Source organism: Anser anser, assembly GCF_964211835.1.
Source record: "Anser anser genome assembly, chromosome: 4".
NCBI classification, from domain to species: Eukaryota; Metazoa; Chordata; class Aves; order Anseriformes; family Anatidae; genus Anser; species Anser anser.
The window spans coordinates 5,729,347-5,749,674 of NC_139724.1; the positions used below are offsets into that span (position 1 = coordinate 5,729,347).

Below are 20,328 nucleotides of genomic sequence, written 5' to 3' on the forward strand. Positions count from 1 at the left end.
TAATAGTATGAATGTGTGGAAACAAAAACAGTATTATCCAAAGTAACACTAAAAGATGTTCAGCATAAAATATACCTTTTCTAAACAGAATTATGTATTTCCAGTCGAAAATGAATTAGCCACAAATTTTTTCCTTCACCGTAAAGGAGAATTTTTCAGAAGTGTTGACCGATATTTACTCTACTAAAAATACAGAGATTGACTCCTCCAAATGTGTTACTTAAATTTATGCAGGGCTGTGTGGGTGTCAAAAGTGTCCAAAAAATGTTGTTGATTTATAAGGATATTTGTAATTAGGAGGTTGAATCTTTCAATTAGATTTCATATTGGTAACCTGCTTGGTACCATTGAAGTAATAAAAGAAAAAAGGCAACGTTGAGTGTATTGAACAGACTTGTAGAAATCTCCTTTTTTCCATTTTCACACTTCTTTTCTGTCTTGTGTATTTGATTTGGTGCCAGATGATAAAATTTTTAAATTGGAAAGAAAAAGCTGTCTAGAACTTGATAGGCAAGAAGGGAGAAGAGAAAATTTCACAGTGGCCCTGCTCCAGAAGGAGACAAAGAAGCCAGCAGTGCCCCAGACTGGCTTTAGCAGAACACTTCCTTCGGACAGAATTAAGACAGGGTAATCCTACTTGTTAAGCAACTTAATTTGCTTGCCTTGAAAGCTAAATGAATAGGTTGTCTGGCGCATGAGAGCCTTATGAATGCACAATGGTATTTGCAGAGAGGCACTTGCACTGGGCATCGTGCAGCGGTGCTTGGCTGGCGCTTGTGCTCCGCAGCACGTCTCTTCCTTCAGGCTGGTTCTCCCGTTGTGCTGGCCTTTCTTCTCCTAGGGGATTCCAGGCACTTGTTAGCAGAGCAGAAACTTGTTCGTCTCTCAAGACGGTATAAAAGGTGTTATGCTCGAATTAACCAGCCAGATTCTATTTTGATTGTTAACTTAAATACATTAAGCTGCAGCATCTCTTAAGTGAATTAAATTCCCCTTTCCCACATCCACTGATATGAGTACCTTGAAAATTCCAATCCAGACAAAGAATCACTACAGTTGGCAGTATAATGGTCAAGTGCTCAAGAGGAACACTTTTTTTTTTTTTTTTCCATGCACAGCAAATAGCATTTTGGTGCTCATTAATCTGTCTCTCCTGACTTTTGTCATTTTTGAAATCTGAGATACAGTGTGTGAAAAGGTAGATCATAGTTACAGACACGTAGGAAAGGCATTAGTTTGGGTTTTGGGGAAGGGTGACATTACTTCTTCATTTCCCATTCCTTAGCCAACTTTGAGGTGGTATTTTCTGCTTCCATTTGCAACTTTTAGACTGTATTATAGTGATGAAAACTGAAACTAGGATGGGAGAAATAACTTATCTGATATTAAGTCATGCTGCAGCAGCTCAGTTTTGACCCTGCCTTGTTGCTTCTTGTGTGGTACAGTTAAGATAAATCTGTTGTTCTTTTTTTTAATTGAAACGGTTTAATAGAATAAAGTTTATAGGACTCTAATATGTGTAATAACTAGAAACTCATTTATTTCTGGCCATCAAAAAAAAAAAATGCAGGCAAGCAATATGCTGAAGCTTAAAGAAATCTGTATAGTAAGGTAATAAATTCTAAATGGGAATGTTTTAACTTGTGATTGTTACTTTTGTTTAAAATCTGGGTAAGTTATGTTGCTATAAATACATTGTCTAGACAATTTCTACAAGTAAATGAAGCAAAGTTGTCTGTCTCATTGTTGTCACGGAGTAGCTAATACTTAAAATATATGAACTATCTCCAAAGCAAAGGCAAGTGGTGCAGGATTTCCATGAGATCTTACTGACCTTTTTCAAGGCAAGAGGGAGAGGGTCAAGTTCAAGATTCTTTTTGTATAACACAGTCCTAGCCTGAAAAAAAAACAACAGCAGCTCTTTCTATGTGGAAGTAACATTTTTCTCTAAATGTAGATGCTGATCTATTAACGTAAAATCTTTTCTCTTGCTTAAAAATGTTGGGTAAAGAAAAAAAGATAACATTTATTTTATGGTACTTGGGAGACTGATACCAAAACAATTTTTTTCTGCATATATAATTTAACAGTGAATATGAACTGAAAGTGTTTTTTTTAAAAAGAAGTCTGGAGAATGTAAAACTAAAATGTCTTCTCCATCCACTCATACATTTTTTTTCAATTTTAAAAGCTGAATGCAGTAGAATACATGTTCGGACCCATATTGATGTAAAGTAGTTCCTTGTGCTTGTGTTCTTGTTCCTGATTGTCTCAGCACACTGCAGAGATGTGTTTCTTGTTTCTTATTATATGAAGGCTGAGATGCATAGGTAAAAGTGTCTAGTTACTGCTGTGGTGGTTTTTTGTTGTTGGCTTTTTTTTTTGTTAACTTTTGTGTTTTGTTTTGTTGTTTTTTTGTTAAGGCCTTTTAAAGAAGCTTTTCCAGAGAAGCAAGTCCCTGCATGTTCAAGCTTGTTTCTACTTATAAACCTGTCTTAAAAAACAAATGGAAACCCATGAGATTTCATAGGGTTGTCTGAAAACTAGGTGTCACATAGAATACTAAAGGGCAGATGCGTTCATGCTTCTGAAGACAAATACTATTACTTAGAAGGGCCCACTGAAAATTTTGGAGTGAAAATAAATAGAAATTAGACAATTAAATTCTTGCGATGTTTTCACTATCTATCTAATGTATTCTGCATTTCCTTGTAAATGTTGCTTAGCAGAAAAGCAATTGAGCAAATGGGATGAAAACTGAAGGTATTTTCTCTTTGCAGAGAAGGAAGGGCTCCTTACGATTCCCAGAATGGCTTTTTCATCTGGTTGAGTTGTTAAGGCAACACCCTGCACTCTGGGTTTAGATTCAGAGCCTAGTGACATCATCAGGTGTCTTTTTGCCACCTTTAAAGAAGAGATAGGCTTCATTAATCAGCAGCAATCCTGCTGGTTGTCTCTCTACCTAAGACATGAGGTATCTTCCTTATTTTATTCTGTAAAGTCTGTATTTTGTCTAGTCTGGTTTTGTTTTTGTAACATGTATACATGTTTGGTTTTTTTCTTAAGAAAGAAAAAGAAAGTTAGCCCAGCTGCTGTTGCCAGAACATTGCTCTTCACACAGCCCAAGAAAGGCACTTGGGCTGCAAGCCAGCAGTTGTGCTACGCTGTTGTTAATTCTGCCCCTATCAGTGGCTTTGGTTAGTTTGCACGGCGTGCCTGAAGTACAGCAGAGAATGACCTAAATATTCCCCTTTTCTCATTAGGTATGAAAGAGGAAGAGGGGAAAATGAAAGATGGAGGCTCAGGAGCAGAATTTGAATGTTCCTTTCCCAGTTCTGAAGTAGGTGCCATGGAAAGACTATTTCTAAAACTCCCATAGGTTCTGTTCTTTAATCGGTATTGAGACCAATGGTTACAGTTATGGGAAATTTTAGGTGGTTTGTTGATGTAGATGTTGTTTGGCTCACCTGTCTGTCTTACTACCCAGAGGTTTGGATGGTTCGGAGATGAGTGGTTGTGGGGTCGTCAGCTTTTCCTATCAGAACATGTCTGACTTCTGGGAGATGCTGGCAAGCAGGATCTCAACTCTTCTCAACCATCTAGAAGCTCTGTAAGGATTGGAAAGGTGGGAGATGGTAAACCTAAATGCTGGAGTGGGGCTGCCAGGCTCCAAAGTTTCTTCCACGCATGTCAGTCTTGGCTGTGAGCATACTGTCTTTGTGGGTTGCGCCTCTGAAAGAGCACCCTAGTCCTTGCGTGAGCTTGTGTGGATTAGGTCATATCTGTAGTATTTAGGGCTACCGCATAATAACATAGATTAAGCACTTTCTGCAGCTGTTCTATAGTCTGTTTTATATTTCCTGGTATTTTGGTTCAGAGAATCAGAAATAGTGATAACTGAAATAGAGACGGAAATGAACCAAGGGTGTGTTACAGCTCCAGGAGACTTGAATGAGAATATTGCTAGCTAGAGTTGTATTGGTGAATTGGGCACTTCCAGTATCTATACAGCTTGTCTGGGGCAGGTGTTTTGTTCTTCTCTAAACTTTTTCTGAACCAGCTTTTGAAGAGAACTGGCTGCCTGCTACAGGAAGGACATGTGCATTTGGAGGGAGGATCAAGGACTTACATCTTGGAGTTTAAGAGGAAACAGGCCAAAACTGGCAGTGTAGGTATGCCATCAATAATGTCTAAGAGCTGGTGGTTTTTATATGGATTTGCTGTAGGCTGCCTAATCGGCTGTCTCTCTGGTTAAAAAACACAAGACTTCAATTTGGCTAGTGTTACTAAAAATTAAGCAAAGTGCAAAGAAAGGTTTTGTCCTTCCAAGCATTTCTTTGACCATTTCTCCACATCTAGGACAGACTTTAGACGATTTTACAAAAAAGCCATCCTAAAAATGAAGTGAAGAATAAAGTGAAGTGAACAGAATTTCTTTGGACATATAAGGGGGAAAGAGACTCATGCTCTCTTTTTTATGTTCAGGCCCTATGTGTTATGCGTCTCTTCACTAACAGCTTTTCTGTTTGCTGCTCAAAAAATAGGATAGGTACGCTTTTTGCAGTTTAATTCTACAGTCTATTCAGCTGTATTGGGTGCATTGCTTATATTTTGGTCAGTATAAGCTGTTAACAGCAGCTAAAACTCTACAGATGAGTTTTCATTTTCAGGTTCTCACTTTCAGCTGTTTTGTGTGTTTGTGTGTAATATTACATTTCTAAATGGAAGATTAAAAATGCAGGTGTTAAAAAGTTTCTACTTGGAGAAATGTGAGTCTTTCCTGTTACTTTCTCAGTAAAATTTATCCCAAAACCAGCTATTAAATATCTGTTTGTCTAGGCTTGTTTTCAAATCTTTGCATGTAAGTGCTTTAAGTTTCTGCTGTATTTTTGTACTGATGGAACGGAAAGTGTTCCTTTTTGGCCAGGTCTCTGTGGGAAGATTTTTTTCTTGATCTTGTTAGAGTAAGTTCTCTTTTTTCTTTTTTTCATTTTTTTTTTTTAATCATAGTATGTGTCTGCGTAAAGTTGTGCTCCTTGTGTTTTGTACTTCATACCATAACTGTTAGCCAGGAACTGTTTTGTTGGTTTGGGAATCTTCAGGTGACTCTCTCTCACCTTGGTTTTGAAGTGCCTTTTCACTTACCTGAAACCTTTTAATAGAAGAAGAACCTGACTAAAATTAATCTTGTGCTGGGTCTGCTTTCTGACACGTGGAAAAGGTTGGTTTAAATAAATAATAATTATAAAAAGCTCTGACCATGATGCGCTTTCAGGTTGGCTAACTCTTTACTGAAATCATACAGCAAAGCAGACTGCACTCCCTGACGGGTTTGTCCAATATGTGATTACAAATGGAAAAAAAAAACAATCTTATGATAGTGGATGGCAATACTACAGAATTTGGTTAATGTCTCTTCCAGCTTCTCAGGTACCTCCCTTTCTTCTGACTCCTTTGGTGTACGATGTTACATTTATACCCTGATAACATGGGTCACAGCAGTCCTTTTTGATAGCCTGGTACAATAAGTTACTCCTCCTTCCCTCCCAGCTTGCCCTTTAATTACTACCTGTCACAGGAATGTCTGTGAAAGTGAATAATGTGTACGTAACAACCCCTGTGGCTAGCCTGAAGGGAGCTGGGAACAATGCTGCTCAAGCTGTGTGGTGTTATTAAGGCTCTTTGCTGCAGACAGTCTGAAAGTGTGATGTGCCTAGTGTAATACGCCCAGCACACTTGAAAGCTGTGATTTTACTGCTTGGAACAGAGTAGTAGAAACATTTTGATAAATGCTCCTTTGGTGAATATCAGTTTCCCGTTTTAAACTGTGCAGATTATTAAGGTTCTTGATATTTAATGATACTTAACGGAGCGGTCCTGTCATGCTGTTTGTATCAAGAGCAACACCCATACAGGGTAAAATGTTTAATATTTACCCAGGTTTTGATACAAATTTGCTTTGATCTTGCCTGTGTTTTTGAAAGCCTGACTTTGTGAGTGAAAAAGTCTTAGCTTACTGCTTTCATATGTAAATTGTAATTTTCTGTCTCAGTTGTACTCACCAGGATGTTTTATGTGGAGGTGATTGATGTATTATGGAATAGGGGAATGGTGTTTCCAAAATCTTCACCAAAGCCGGGGCATAGGAGTTGTTAAACACATCGCTTACATATTCATCCTTCCATATATAATATTTTCTGTGAAAACAGCAAAAGGAAGTTCAATTTAAATTCTAGGTGCAGCCAGTAAAAACAGAGTAACCTAACTTACTTGGAAACTGCGTTTTGAGGAAAGGCCACCCAGGACAGAAAGGAAAAAGCTTAAAGTCTTCTGGCATCTTTCTAATCCTCTCCCGCAGATAAGCAGTAACACCGTTTCCCCAAGAAAAGGGTCCAGTACTTCGTAGTGTTGTTGTCTAAATGGAAACAGAAGCGCTACAGAGGACTGTGATCCATTGGTGGTATGGGGAAACAGATCTCAAAGTGATGTCAGTGCAAGCACTTTGTACAGCTGAGAAAGCATAATCACCTTCTAAGTGACTGAGGTTCGTTTCTTTTTAAAATCAGCCTGTATAATAGAAATCTAGCTGTGAACTACATTTATGTGTTTCAATAAATCTCTCTTTAAAATGTAGGTGGTTTACAGGTTGCTAAAGTTGATGTAACTCACTTCCTCATCTCCTCATATTATCTTCTGTCATAATAGCACCTCTGTAAATCAAGTTAGTTAGTGGAATAAAACTGTATATTCAGGTGCCCGTTCTTTAGTTTCTGGTTTGATGCTTTAAGATAGCACTCCTAAAGGAAATAGAGCCCAGGCGTTAAGTCCAAGGTGACAGTTTCTGCTTCGGAAATAGTCTGTGGTATAAATTCAGAAGAGCACCTTGGGCTTGCTTTCTTGATTCTTTCAACTTTTTGGGGAAATACCATTTTTTTTCCTTCTCTCTCTCTCTTAATTTCTTGGATGTAGGTTACTGATATTTCAGCATAAATGAAGAACATGAAGGGAGGAAGTCTGTGTAGCTATTTCAGATAGTCCTTCCTCTCATGCCTCTACATCAGTGCACGTGCCAGACATAACACTTTCGTGTGTCCTGAAAATACTGGCTTCGGTTCTGAAAATACTAGCTGCAGTATTTTCAGAATTCAACAGGATATTTTGGCAGGGAAAGATAGCAGGTGGTACTGGAACATTTTGGAAACATGGTGAACAAGCTCCTCTTCTTGTCTGCGACAGACGGACTCCTCCCTCTGGGAGAAGAAGGCACAAACATATACTAGAACAGAACTATAAAAAGTCAAAGCTTTAATTAGGGAGGAAGGCTGTTACACTAGTTCGATTGCTTCTTCTAAATCTACTCTTTACCAAAAGTTATTTCTATTTTGTGTAACACAGTGTAGGAACATGGAAGTTGAAGTGTGAATGTCTTTAATTGGATCAAATCCTATTAACCTGTGAGCTAAATCTTGACTCTTCTCTTCTTTGCATTGCGGAGCCACAGTGCGTTTTCAGAGGCAGATGTATTTGCAGAGTTCATGGAGGCTGATATTTGGAGTTTGATGGCAGCTCTCAGCTTATAGCAGTTTATAAGCCACTGCGCCTCTGACTTGCAGCTAATTCTCACAGTAGTGAGGTACCAACAGTACTGCAATACTAATACGTTTCCTGCTCGCTGAATTTTCCCCGTCTGGATGTTCAGATACAATATTTTGAGCTGCGTTTGCTGTATTTCTCACAGAAACCGTGTGGACAACTGCAGACAGTTCTGTGACAACTTAAGGGGAAAAAAAAAGCCAGTTCATCTTGTGGTGTATCCTCTTATCATGTCTCTTGTGCTTTCTACATGCCATTTGCTAACAGCCACAGATTCTGCAGTGCTTGCTTCGTGGAGCCTGTTTGAGAAAGTGACAGACTCTTCACCATAAGATTATAAAGAAATCTTGTCATGTGCAGTAAACAAAAGTTATTTCTAGCCATACCTTGGTTACTAAAGCAGTTCTAAAATATGGTGGGACACAGGCCTTAGTGTGTCTTTAGGCCTTAAACCCTAAATATAAAATAATTATTTGCATATTTTCAGATTACATGGAATGGTAATTATAATATGGCTAGAGCCTGGAACGATTTGGAGGAAAGTTTACAGTTTATTTTCAGAAATGGAATCTCTCTACTGACACAAGGGACGTTGTACTCTGCCAATAACATACTGCCTTCTGTCAGTCTGAACGCTTGTTGTCATTTTTCATTTCTGCCAATTGTGAGCGGCATTGAATGGAGTCCAAGGCAGAGCATTATCCATTAGTCACAGGTGGAGAGCACTGCGAAGTGACAGATATGAATGTATGAAGCAGGGGTGTGCAGTAGGAGTATTTCACTGTATATACTATTTTTGGAGCTCATGGCATGCACAGCTGAGCACTGCTCTTGACAAAGGGAAATATATTTGCCTCTAACTGTACACCACATTAATGGACTGTGGACTTTCCTAGTGCAATGTCTGTGCAAATTACACTGCTTCTACATCAAAGAGCCTCTGTGAAAGCATGGCATTTACTTTTCTCATGCAAAATGGCATCTGTATATGGATTAACTTTAATGTTAGCTGTTTTGATTGTTTGATGGTGTTGTGGGGATTTTGTGTTGTGTTTTTTTCCCCCCATTTGATCCTTTGAATCCTGAGTTGACTGACCCAAACTAGTAAGGGAAGAGATGGTCAAACCTACTTTTGGTCTTCCTTAGGCAAGTACTTCAGACAGACATGACAGCCAAAATATCCTGACTGATCCACTTCAGTCTCTTATTCTGCCGTGAGCTCTTACTCTGCCACAATGAGTCCTCAGTGATCACAGATCATATACTGGTTGCTCACTGCCTGGTTAAATCTGTCCTGAAACATAAAGAAAGGAATACAGTAGCTGTTTTGACATGTAGATGTACAGAAATTAGTTCTCTATATTAAATACCTTCAATGTGAAGCAAAATTTCTGGCTATGGAAGGAGGTTAAAACTTTGCTACTGTGAACTCTTACCTTTTAAAGAGATTATTTCAGTTGTTGTACTCAATCAGGTAGTCATGTAGTACATCTTGTTCTGCCTTAGTATCTGTTACGCTATCACAGCTAATTAGAGTGAATGTAAGAGGAAATCCATTGTACCAAGTTTGGACAGGGTGCCTACTGCTGTTCTTTAGTTGGTAATGTTGTTTCTGGAGAGGTAGTTATTTTGAACATCACGCTTGCACTGGGTTCTGCAATAGTATCATGAATCATTTTAAAGAGTCGAAAATGGAAGTATGACTGTTTTACATGGCCCATTTGGAAGCACCTACTGTTTTTACAAGTGGTACTAATTTGTCAACCTGGTATAAAGCAACAATTTGCAAGACTGGAATGGCAGGCCAGTCTTTCTCGCAGCTATTGGAAATAAGGTAAAATTGCTGTGGATTCTCTCCAATTAATCCATTCTTAGTGACTTGCTTTTTAATGTACTGCAATCAGTATTTAGAAGGCAAGTTTGACATGTGATGAACGAAATAATGTTCTTTCAGCGGTGTAGCAATTTTTCATCAAGATGCTACATGGAAACTGACAACTGCCGTGTTCGGTTTATAGAATGAATTAACTGGGGAGAGGGTTTCAAGGACTGCGAAAGGTGGGGGATTGCTCACCCCATGTACCTTGCCTAGGGAAAGAGTGTCAGTTAGTGTCTGACATCTGTGAAATCAAGTCATGCTGGACAACTTTGACAGGTAAACAAATGACTATACCATCAAACGGTGGTGCTTGTACATTTGGGAATATCCAGGAGTTAGATTGTCCCAGAGGAAAATACCTGATATTTCACACTTTGAGAGGCGTTCCAGAGATTACTCCAAGATTAAACAATTCTGTAACAATGAGGTAAAATCCTGCCTGAGCAAAAATGAGTAAGGTTCAGGTATGACATTTTCACAACCACCAAATTATTTCCAGCTGTTGCAACAGACAGGCCTGGATTCCTATGTGGGACTGGTTGGTGCAAAAAAGAACCTCTAGAATCTTATAAGCTTTCTTTTGTTTAACTCGCTTTTCGTAACATAAAGCATTTCATTTTGGCTTACGGTCTGTGATACACAGCATGTTAATGGTATATCTGCTTCAGTTTGCAGCTCATCTAGTGAAGAATAAATACCCACGAGTCTGCATTCTAGATGGAGGAATCAACAAGATCAAGCCAACTGGTCTCCTCACTGTTCCTTCTCCACAAATATAAGTGACTGTAAATGTTTGGGACGATCTGTCTGAATAGGCAAGTCTTACAGTTCAGCATGCATATCCTGAACTCAAAGGGCATTATGTTATTTTCACTATACAACCTCTCTGGATGATCAGTTGTCTTAGCCTGCAGATCAAGAGCAGAGGTGTTTTACACTTATTCTTTGATAAAGAGCTTCAGCTGGCACAGATGGAAAATGTGAATCTTAAGGTTTTCTACAAATTCTTTCAGCAGTGATGTATTACGCAACTGGCTGAGCTCATCTGCACACAGAAAGAGAAACTCAGCTGGCATTTGGTTTCTTAGAAATTTTTCTGCAGAATGAAATAAACTGGCAAGTGTTGGCTTGAAGCTGCACTTATATAGGTTATTTTTCAAAAGTATTTTACTGTGAATATTGAAAATAATGAGCTGAAGTTGTGTCCTGTGTATCAAAGAAGAAAAAAGTGTTCTCTTTTATTTTGAAGAATAATTGCTGTATCTTGTGACCTACTTTTTTGTTGTTGTTGTTTTGAGAAAGCATTTTTCATCTGGATTGGAAATAAAGGTATGTCCTAGATTGGAGATCACTGTAAGAGCTGCTGCTAAGTCAGTCCAAAGTGTATCATATGCTGCAGAAGTGGAGAAGGCATACTCCTACGTGGAGAATTTAACATCCAATTTCCTGAAACATGGCAAATGTAACTGTTTCTGAAAAAATTATGTGTACCCCAAACATTTTTTTTACAATGCTATCTTATGACAATAGATCTTTTATTCCACAAATGCTGGTGTTTATCCATGTTATTAGCTCACGCCTTAAAAAGAAACAATGTAGTTGTAATTTTCATATAAAAGTAGTCTAGAGAAATTACTGTTTTATGAATGCACTCTCTAATTGGAGGTGTGAAGTTCTGTTTGGTTTATTTGCAATTCTTTCAGCTAGTGGTGCAGACTGTAATTTTAAAACTGACAGATGAAGTCAGCAATCCTGTTTCCAAAGTAAAATGGATCCAAGTGCTGTAGATGAGTGAAAGCAGGGTTCTGCAAAGGGCATAAGGCAACAGTCCACTAGAGGATGTGGAAATTACTTTGCAAGAAGAAGCTAAAAGTATTGAAAGCACCAGTAGGGACAGGAATTAACATCTCTGTTGCCAGTAAGCTAAGAATAAATGTGATTCAGACAAATTTTCAGAAGATGTTTTAAAACAAACAAACAAACACCACTGTATTTCTCCCCCTCAAAATCCCAGATTAACTTTCCTAGCATGTCAGCTCCGTTACTCCAAAAATAATATGGGGGAGGTGTGGAGGGATTCTAGGAAAAGAAAATAAACTAGTTCAAGAAGGCTATTTGAAAATAGTATCTTTAATCCAGGAAAAGCAGTTCTTATAATTTAAGACTGACAGGATGGCTCTGACATGAAATGGGAAGTTGGAAGGATTTACTTTAGACAGAAGGGAAGAAGAAGCTTTTACATTTCTGTTTCTACATTTTTCAAGTTTAGAAAACGTTGTGACATTTGGGGTATAAAATATATTTTGTAAAACAAACAATGACAAAGACCTGCTCACCTGGTTACAGTCACACATTAGTTTTTATTGTAAATTTGACACTATTTTTGCTCTTTGTTAGAGCATAGCCTGACACAGTGGTTTACACAGTACGACCTCACTGTTAGGGTAACAAGGATCTGCTCTGGAAGATACGATTACCATATGCCTTACTTGAGGATTTTCTATCATGAACAGGTTATAGTTTGGCAAATAAGATCATTGCAGCAACTAACTTCATTTTGTTTTTCTTTGTCACAAGAGATTTCCAAAGCTGAGGCAGTTGTGAGAGGAGAGGTCTCTAAGAAGGCTGTGAACCCAGGTCATGAATATTCTCTGTAGATCACAGGCGAAATGATTTCTTGTTTGATTTTTTATCTGTTATAGGTTTGTTGTTTTTTTGGTTTTTTTTTTTGAACTGATACTGCAGAAGATGAGACCTTGTGGAAGGTGTTGAAAGAAGAAGTCTTTGTTTTCATCTGTGTGATGGCCAGAATATTTCATTCTGAATTTTGAGAAGCTAGCCTCTCTGGAGCTGATGTTATCTCCAGCAAGCTTTAGTCTTATCTTACCACAACTGTTATTTTGAGAACATTAATGGGAAAACATGATGAGTGAAAAGAACATGGGGAAGGAAAGACACCATTCAACTCCCTTTATCTTAGTTGTGATTTGTCTTTAAAAAAAAAAAAAAGCAAAAAGATGGAATTACAATTTACTGGTATATGTGGCTTTCTTACATCTAATGCCAGCATACTGTACTGAAGTTTTCAAGAAGTTTTTGACACTAAAGATCTAAGAAGTTTTATAGGGTGATTGGATAAAAGGATCAGAAAGAAAAACAGGTCTCTCTGCTAGCAGAGCATTTCTACATAAATGTCTGGCACGGCCTATGATGCTCAGGTGACTTTAAAAGTGGTGCAGAAACAGAGAGGAGTGGTGAGCAAACACCAGCATGCTGATAATACAAAATCACCCACTGTGATCCACCTTTTGCTTGTCTGCTTGGCTAAAGAGAAAGACATTGCGATACTCAAAGACAGAGAAATTCACTGTGGTCGCTGTGGAAGGGTGCACATGGGACCCTGGAGAACCAGTTTTAACCATATTCAGTGGTGAATTCATTGATTGACAAGACATCGTTCCAAAACTTAAGAGCAGCCAGATAAGCCCCACAGAGTGTTGGTGATTGTAAGGGAAGAAATGAACAAAGGAAGTTCTACCATCACAGAAATAACCTGTATGGTACATTTTGAATACAGTACAGATGCTTTATAGTACCAAAAAAGATGCACAGAATACAAAACAGAGTAAGATGTTGTGTTGACTGAAGATCTTCGGCATGGAAAAAGAGACAACCAAAACAGAACATACCCTATTTTCACAAAAGTGCATCCTTGAATTGTGGAATTTGTTGCCAGAAGAGGCCAAAAGAGTAAAAATACTCATAAAGAAGGATTTGTCTAATCCTTCTTTATGGAAGCTTTGTAGAAGAGTTGAGTTTCTGACTATTACCACAATGTATGATTAACAGTATTGAACGCATGGAATTCCTAATGTATTGATTAAGAGAGGCTGAGAGAATACACCAGAGATGGATTACACCATATTTCCTGTGCTCCTTTTTCAAGCATCTGTCTTTCATTAGTGGATATTGGGCCATACCCAGTACAGCAGTTTGGGTGATGTTATGTATTTAATCCCAGCTTAATGGTTCCTTCTCCTTTATGCAGGTACTCAGAAAAGGACTGTAAGCCCAAAGAATAGAATGCCTGTAAGAAAAAAAGATTTAATGTGTCCCTCGCTCCTCGTTCCTCTGGTAGGAAAGGTAGGAAGTGTTCAGTATCTGCTGCAGCTAATATTTAGAATGAGAAGCCAGGTCATCTTTCAAATTAAAAATACCTAATACTTAACAGGTTCAACACTTCCTTTTTGAATAATATAGCCTTTTTTAGTATTTACATATTGCACGTCTGTAGATTTCAGCTATAATGCAGTTCAGTCTTACCTTTGAATTTAAATAGTAAGATTCAAGTCATATGTATTTGTGTATGGATATATTACAGCAAACTTAAAAGCTGCCATTAAGTAAGAGTTTACATGGTAAAGTGATGTTTATATGTGTTTTCCATGAGAAGTCATGGGAGAGGATGTGTGTAAAAGCAGGAAATGTCAAGAATTGCTAAACAACACTGATTTTTTCCCATTTACATAGAACTACATGGAAAGTTGTGTAGCTAACAGCTGGATATGACTGCAAGTCACTCGTATACCTGTACTTACTACTTCAGTCAACGTTTTTGAAACTGTGCCTATAAATTCGCATACTCTGTCTAGATCCAAGCATGTAGGACAAGTGCTCTGTCACAAAATTAGCTCTTGATCTCCTCTTCCCTATGCTAGGGAAAATCTTGCATTTTGTGGTAATTTTTCATTAGAGAATTTATCTCATTTTTGTAGTGGTTGCCCAGTTTTAAGAAATGAGTAACAAAACGTATTTGCTTTGTTGTTCTGCCAAGTTTGGTAGTGCTCTAGTGGAGCAAGCAGTTGTCAGATTTCAGAGTTCTTGAGAGATTTTTGGAGGCAAGGGTTTTTTAGCATATATATTTCTGTCATTTATCCAGCAGTGCCAGAGTCATTCTCTGTTTTAGACTGCAACTGGATATCATGAAGATCTAGTAGGAGAAAACCAATTACTGTTCTTCAGAGCTGATGTTTTCTACTGCTAGAATAAAAACATTCCAACTAAAAATTTCCCACTGTTTAGTCTGGAAAACATTGCCTTTCCCAGTCTGATTTTTTCCTACAGGTTTAAAAACATACTGAATTTGCCCCAGCTACGTGTGCCTATAGCTTCCTGCTAGGACAGCCAGGTTCCCCATATAGTACCCAGGTGGACACCTAGGGAGAAGCAAGCAAAGGAGATAAACCCTCTTAGTCTTCCATCTTTGATCATTGCAGACTATCAAATAATTGCTGTTAAAATAGACTGTCTCTCTTTAGACCAGACATAGTGTTCTGAGAATTTTAAAGTAGATATTTGTTATTTTTAAGATGTATCTTTTCCATTTAGATTCATGGTGTCCCCTCTGTCAATATAGGGTATTTGGTAGACAGCCTTTCTAATATTTCTGACGTAGAAACAGTAACCACAGCAGCTAGGCGGAGAAAGGTATGTCTTCTTTTACTTAAGTGATTTCTTTTTCTGATCTCCTAAATAATCTGTAGAAGTATGAAGAGCTAACTAATTTGTTGGAATGGGCAAGGGGTTAAATTTAAACAACGTCCTTTCCTTGTGTCTTTTTCCAGGCTTTAATCTATCATTAGGCTAACTGATCCCTTTGTGTCTTTGTGTAGACAGAATTTGTGCAGGCGTAATAAGATTATGCAATGTTTTTTCAATGACCTTCTGGATATCATTAAGTATTTATCGAGTTATTAGATCTGCCATCCCTTTTTTTATGACTATTACCTCTCATATGAGGAGGACTCAACTTCTCACACCTTCCCTGTCATCCTGAGAAGAACCTGCTCTAAGAGTGCCCGTGGTCAGGTACGTAAAAGATAGTTGTACATTACAGTCAGTTAGCAAGACTTCCCATGCTGCTTTAGTGAGCTAAGGAGGATGGTTATCGGATTCAATCTTAGCTGGACTTCAGAGCTGCATTGCACACAGCTCAGAGGATAAGGTTATTATTCAGAGAGGTACTGTGAGTCTGTTAGTTTTGTGGCCTGAGACATACTCGCTGTTCCTATTTGCAGGGCATGAGTGTTGTCCACAGTATCCATTCTGGAGATTTAATTTACGTTTTCAGTTTGGGTAGTGAATTAGGCTTCTTTGGTGAAGATAAAAACTGTCTATGTCATTCTTTAGCTTTCACAGTGTTAATATTTTGCTATTTTGGTCTGGGAATTGTGTGGGAATAAGTGTGGCCTTTTAGTCTCCCATTTTCAGTTATCTTTTCTCTGCTCATGAGTCAGACTGACCTCTCTCACTGTTATGTTGGAAGCTTAATTACTGTCATCAGTCTTATCTTGCTATTTCTGATTCCTTGTCCTGGTCCAACTTGCAAAGATTGACTGAAAGAATTTTTATTCCTCCCAAAAGAGTGTTTCTTTCCAGGACAAGTAGTGAAACTTGATCAGTGCTGAATGAGCAAAGACTAGATTTGTATAGTTGACTAGATAAACTGCAGATTTTCCTTTTCCTTTGAATCCCAAGCTGTAAAGCCAGTATCATATTAAAGCATTCTTTTAAATTTCCAGCCTCAGTTGAGAGATGATGCTAGAAAGCATGTTCTGTTTTGGAAGCAGTATTCCATTTGCTTTTGAAGTAACCATGAGGTTTAAAGTTTGCTGGTGGTGGTGCTTTTTAAGCCTTACCACTAAAACACCTGTTGGACAGCAGTCTGCGTTCTATGAGAACAGTCTGTATTCTGTTAATGTAGGTTGACAAATTTATCTCATAGTTCTATAATCATGTTGGACCTAATTCAATATTCCAGTGTGGCTGTCCCATTTTATCAGCAGTTACTAAACCAGTGTAATGCTGAGTTTAAAGAAACTGGTTGACCAAAAAAAAAAAAAAGATCAGCAGAGCGTTATTACCAGTGAATCAATTTGTAAGTATTTCTTGTAAGGCTTTCTCCCAAATTGTGTTTAATCATAATGTAAATACATCTTCAAATTAACCTCTGGTAGTGGTCTTGCATGTGATGGTAAAGTGACATCAGCGCATGCACTGTTGTAATTCACTTATTCTATTACTCTAGTGATAGATCCTAAGTGCCTTAGGAGCTGTATCCCATAATGTAGACACCAAGTGGGTTGCCAGACACAGTAATCTGTGTGAAAGAACAGATACAGTAGAGCAACTCAGAGGTCAATCTGGTAGTCATTGTATTCAGTGGGAATAACCCAGAGAAAAGTTGTTCTAAGTAATACTTCTTAACTAAAGCAGTATTAAATTTGTCTCTTTCTTGTCAATCTAAGGTTATCTGGCATTATATCATTTTAAAGAATCATAGCATCTGATGATATCAGCTCTCCCAGCTCAGCTGGCCAAAGAAGTCCTGTGAGTACAGAACAGGTACATGGAATCTTTATTTTAGTAAGAAATCAAATGATTATGGCAGTAGCTTGAGTTATTGGGCTATTGTTGCCTGTCTTGCTACAAACTTTCAGTGTGTCTTGCACAATTGTGGTGACTCAGACCCCCTCACTAAAATGGGATTAATAGTGCTTTCTAATTTTACTTGATGTGGGAAAAAGAGCTGTAGTGAGTATTGTGACCAATTAAAATGCAAGAGTATGAGGACAATGCAGAAACTTAAAATAACTTCTTTTCCTAGTAGTTTCACTGGGAGGCCAAAGATAGATGATAACATGAATTCTGCATGACCAGATTTGTAAACTATCCTTTCCCTAGTAAGTACTACTAGTGAATGGATGCCAGCATTCCCACAAAATATTCATAGCATCTATCAGCAATGTAGTATTCATGATCAAGAAGCCCTTGTATTACAAAGCTTGTTATAAATGCTGGTTAGTTACATCCAGCAATCATGTTAATAGTGTATACTAAACATTCTTGTGCAGTTAGGAAATAATAAAATCTGATCTATTTTCACTGACTAAAATACTTAGATTTTTCTTTAATGTTAATCAAGAGGTCAGAAGGGTAATAAAAATATTTTTTTTATTTTATTTCTTCTCTTTTAGCATTTCAAGTGAGTTTGTGTTGCATGCAGGGAATTTGTGTAGAAGAGAAGTATCATTTTACATAGTTCTTCCATGTCCTGCTGTGGCTTGTTAAGGTATAAAACCTCTTCCTCAGCAGTAGTGAAATGCCAAATTCTTTTTGCTAATAGTTTTCTCACAGCTTCTCAGTGGGGAAATACTCTTTTTGGATCTCTGTTTTCCTGTCCTGTCCACATTTATCTACTTCAGATCTCTATTAAAAGGAATTTCTAAGGAACAAACCATTTGTGTTTACAGAGATAAATCTAGACCAGAATTTTGGAACTACGTGTCATGGAGTCGATCACGTGACATTTAGCCTTTGCTTAGATAAGTTAGTATGTGATATCCTGCTATTATTGAGTCTTCCGCAGTTCCAGGCTGTCAGTGTTCATATACAAATTGAATACATTCATCCTCTGGGTATTTCTGACATGTTCTAACAGCTGTTGAAAGACAGGTTTTTGCCTTAATCTTTTTTCACTTGGCATTATCACAGCAAGCTGACTCAAAACAAGTCAGAGCTATAGTTTTCAATCTTATCCATAGAGAGGACTTTATCTTGTTTGGGAGGTTAGCTCATAGTTCTGGCACCAGTGAGCTCAAGAGTAGCACAGTATATCTTCTGCTATGCCGTTATAATCGCTACGTTAAAAGAATTGTTCAATCCTGGGGTTGCAGAAACATACTTTTATTGAGCACACAACATTCAGCTTCCTCAAAGGGGCTAACTTTCTGGCCATTATGTCAATTAATTTGATTTGCCTTGGTTCATTTCCTACCCTAAATACATTTTTTCTCAATCTCCTTGAAACTTGAATGAGCTCATCTCTCTGATCTTAATTCTTTATTTCAAGTAGAGCTGTTCTTACAGGTGACGTGTCTCCAGCCTCAAAGAAATAGGTGACATCAGTTTCAGGATGTTAGGGAGGAACTTGGTGAATATCTTCAGTATTTCATGCCCTCAGTGTAGGACTGGTTCAGAGCTCTGTGGCTGTAAATCTTCAGGAACTGAGACACTCCTGCCCCTGGAAAGACACCCCATTTGCAATAAGTACCTAAAGAATGAACATGGAGAGTTTGCTTTACCATAGTTTACAACATTATAGTTATCAAGCAGCTTTCAGTATTCTGACAATGCTGTTAAAAACTTCCGGCTCTTTTTGCAAGCTCCTCTGAACCCAGCTAGAATAGCTAGTAGGAACTGGAATAATAACAATACCTCTGTGCAATATTTATATAGACAATTAGTGCACGCAACGTTTAAGATTTATTTTATACATGACTCTGAGTGTTTTACAAAAGTAGATAACTCTTACCATTTCATGCAGACAAAAATTGTACTATGAAACGTTGCAATTACTTTTGAAGGAGAAAACACCTAAACGCACAGTTATACTGTATCTGTAATAAATGAGTTGTTCAGACTGTGCTCACTGCTTTTGAAATGCCTTGTGCCTCTTGGTACTGTATATGCGCATATATATTTATCTTGCATTTCTTCTTGAAGTCCCACAGGTAGACAATATTTGTCCAGGCTTCCTTGTGCTCTTTCACCCTGCCTGATAGTGTTTTTACTGTGTGCTTTCCAGGCCCGCCCACTCACCCTTCCAGGATTTAACTTTTCATATGCCCTTACCTTTTGCTCACCTTCCTTACTGGAAGCATGTGAGGGGTTCTCTTTCTCAGAAGTGTTTTTAATGCACGCATCGTGTCTCCTGCTCCTGGAAATTGCTTGTTCCTTATTAGCAGATGCCTGAAGGCAGTGACATTAGCATCCTGGGCTTGTAATGAAATGAGATTGCTGCCATGCAAAAGGGGAGGGAGAGAGAAGTAGAAAATTCCTCTCAGTGCCTCCCTTGGAAAGGCAGCCCTCTCGTAATGAATCACCGAGAGAAGTCTTCATGATGATGGATGGGGACCAGTGGGCTGGCAGGAGAGAGTTGAAGGCAACAGGGAGTTATTCTCTAATTACTCTTTCCTGACAAGATAGAATAACAGACACCTAGGGCTGTGCTTCAAACTATGCCTCCTGCACATGCTCGTTACAGGAGCACCAACGTCCCTCATGGCCAGGGGCTGCTCTTGGATTATCACACCCTGAGACAGTGGCATGAACTGTCACCTCCCCCTGTGACAAAGACAAGGTGGCTGCCTTTTTTTTTTTTTTGTGAAATAATGGGGAAAAAAAAGCAGTGAAAATAGTAAAGCAGTCCTACTGTGTATGCTACACACAGAAGTTATGCAATAAGCAGTCACAGTAGCTAGTGATTTAAATGTGAGATTTAGTCTTACATTATACTGAACTTGAAGATTTCCCACGTTTCTGGTGCTTATTGGGTAAATGCCAAAAAAAAAAAATAATAATCCTGAAATCCTCAGTCTTCTACCTCTTTCACTTAATTCATGTTTCTTTTATGCCGTTTAATCTCTTCTGCATGGTACCCCTCCATGTGGATAAATCCTTTTAAGGGTGTAGCAGAACAGACTTCATGTGCTCAACAAACTTGCTGTGAATTCCAAGTACTTAAGGCTGAGTAAATATTGTACTCTGGTTAAGACAGGTCACCATGATGCCATCTTATAAAAACGGATTTTACTATTTTGGCAAAAGGAAATGTTGTGTGTTATGGAGCCCTAAAACTTTTTTTTTTTTGCCTTTGGGCATTGTGCAAATATAAATACGTATATATAAATAGTTCCAACCCTTCAATATATGTATGTATACATATGTTTATGTAAATAGTTCCAACCCTTCTTCTCCAATTTCTGTGATGAGTGACCCCAAACCAGACTTTTTGT

General features: G+C 38.1%; 1 protein-coding gene and 1 long non-coding RNA gene across 18 annotated transcripts in view; one reads left to right on the top strand and one right to left on the bottom strand.

Moving 5' to 3' along the window:
• TBCK (TBC1 domain containing kinase) overlaps positions 1–20,328 on the top strand; it is a 148,061-nt gene that overhangs the window by 97,252 nt on the left and 30,481 nt on the right. For 10 of the 17 annotated variants that reach the window (XM_083835508.1, XM_083835517.1, XM_083835515.1 and 7 more), the window contains one exon: positions 10,141–10,826. In XM_083835508.1, the coding sequence (XP_083691634.1) occupies positions 10,141–10,251 (111 nt within the window). In that variant the 3' untranslated portion in view covers positions 10,252–10,826. The other 7 variants (XR_014584151.1, XR_014584152.1, XR_014584153.1 and 4 more) reach the window with 2 other exon arrangements.
• Positions 16,342–20,322, bottom strand: LOC310899329. Its single transcript, XR_014584212.1, has 2 exons — positions 19,166–20,322; positions 16,342–18,584 (listed from the first exon to the last, which is right to left on the bottom strand). It is a non-coding gene; the product is annotated as an uncharacterized lncRNA (long non-coding RNA).